General features: G+C 42.1%; 1 protein-coding gene across 1 annotated transcript in view; it reads left to right on the top strand.

Annotated features, from left to right (window-relative positions):
* Positions 1 to 1,870, top strand: part of LOC106328844 — a gene marked incomplete at its 3' end in the record, with an annotated part of 3,743 nt that extends 1,873 nt beyond the window's left edge. The window contains 4 exon segments of the mRNA XM_013767371.1: positions 1,165 to 1,279; positions 1,365 to 1,446; positions 1,520 to 1,637; positions 1,713 to 1,870. Of these exon segments, the coding sequence (XP_013622825.1) occupies positions 1,222 to 1,279; positions 1,365 to 1,446; positions 1,520 to 1,637; positions 1,713 to 1,870 (416 nt within the window).
* Between the last annotated feature and the right edge of the window lie 62 nt (positions 1,871 to 1,932).

Genomic DNA, 1,932 nt, shown 5'->3' on the forward strand with positions numbered 1-1,932 from the left:
CCCGCCACGTGTCCATGCTTCTCTCCACATCGTTTCATTAAAACGAAGGTAACGCGAGTTGGGCTTTGTGTCGTGACATGGGCTTTTTGTTGTTGGCACTTTGCGTTTTGTTTTGCCAGGAGAGATGCGCCAACCCTAATCCGGAAAAAAAAAGCAACTCCTTCTTCCTCTTCGACACGGCGGCGATGAGGGACTTTCGAGTTTCCCTGAAACGGTTCTATTAATGGCTGCGCGGTAAATCGAATTGATTGTCCCCTCCACAATCCATCTTCAATGGTTTGCGAACAGCGGTCTCTAAACGGTATAAATAGATGTGAGTATTGCTCTCTTGGACTCATACTCTCTTCGTATCTCTTAGCTCTATCTAATCTACTGTAATATGGCTAATACCAGAGTTTTCTTTTCCGATCTGAAGTCTGGCGGCAAGTGTTCCTCCGTCGTCGAGGCGAGACTCTTGCGATACTGGGAGGCCTGGAATGTGAAACGCGGCAGCGACCTGATGTGGGTCGACATGCTCTTGATCGACGTTAATGTAAGTACATTTTTTTTTTTGCTGTTTTGTATATTTTGGCTTCGATCCTCTGTCTGAATTTTGTTTCTGTGTTATATCAATTCGGTGCAGTCAACCATAATGCAAGCCACCATCTATGCTAACCGCCTTCCGAGATTCCGGTCTAAGCTCGCCGCCGGAAAAATGTTTTCTATATCCGGTTTCGATGTTGCCCAGTGTGCTCAGAATTACCGGCTCACCGACTCTCCTTTGCTGCTCCGGTTTAGTGATTTAACCGATTTTGATGAGTTAGCAGAGCCGGTTTCGCCCTTGCCACAAGAAGGCTTCCGGTTCCGCAATCATTCTGAGCTAGCCGAATTGGCTAACACGAACACACAGCTCCCAGGTAAGCTTAAATATGTTGGGTTGATCCTTTTTATCAAACAAGCTACTGATTAATGTTATTGTGTCTCTCAAAGACATTATAGGTGAGATAACAGCTGTTAAGAGTACCGTTAACGACTCTCTTGGAGAGAAGGACCGTATCATGGCAACTATCAAGTTGGATAAGTATTTCTTAATCTTTAGTTTTTTATTATTTCCTTTATATAATTAGATGTGGTAGAATTCAAATTAATATATTGTTAAAATATGATTTTTGCATTGATACAAAGGTCATTTTAAGCCTCTTTGACGCTCAAGCTGTGTCTTTTCATAAAAAACTTGAAGACATGAATGGTGATCCAAGGGTGATTGTCGCTACTAGCATAAACTCTAAGATGGTTGGAGGTAATGTGGCCCCTCGGTTGGTTCAGATATATTTGTATGAGATATATAGTTACATTATAATCTAACTATATGATATGATATGTAGGTGGTTTGTTCCTCAATGCAACATCAGGAACACACATCTACTTTGACAAGGAGACCACCGCAGGGGAGGTTTACTTCTACAAGTAAGTCAATCAGCAGTCAAATGTCTACGTACTCATCCATATATTCCAAGTTACGTATTGGATAATTGTTTAGTTTGGTCGCTAGAGACACTGGAGTCCCATCTGTTGCACCATTACTGAAAGGATATGCAAAGGTGGAGACTCTGACCGTCGCAGAGCTCAATAATTTTATAACCTCTGCTACATCACAGGTATCATATTTGGCGCTGGTCTATTAGTTTTTGGATCGTAATTATCGATATATGAACTTTATATACCATGTGTAGGAAATTGACTTCATCTGCACCGGTAAAGTTGTCCGGCTCGACGTGGACAAGGGATGGTGTTATGTTGCCTGCGCCAAATACAGTAAAAAATTGCAGCGTACAGTCTCTGCTTTGGAGTGTACGCGATGCAATAATACCAATGCTGTCGGCGTTCTCCGGTACGTATTGTAGTCTAATTATAAAAACACGTATACGCATTTATGTACGTGACAGTGCTTGA

This window comes from Brassica oleracea, chromosome C3 (assembly GCF_000695525.1).
Source record: "Brassica oleracea var. oleracea cultivar TO1000 chromosome C3, BOL, whole genome shotgun sequence".
NCBI classification, from domain to species: Eukaryota; Viridiplantae; Streptophyta; class Magnoliopsida; order Brassicales; family Brassicaceae; genus Brassica; species Brassica oleracea.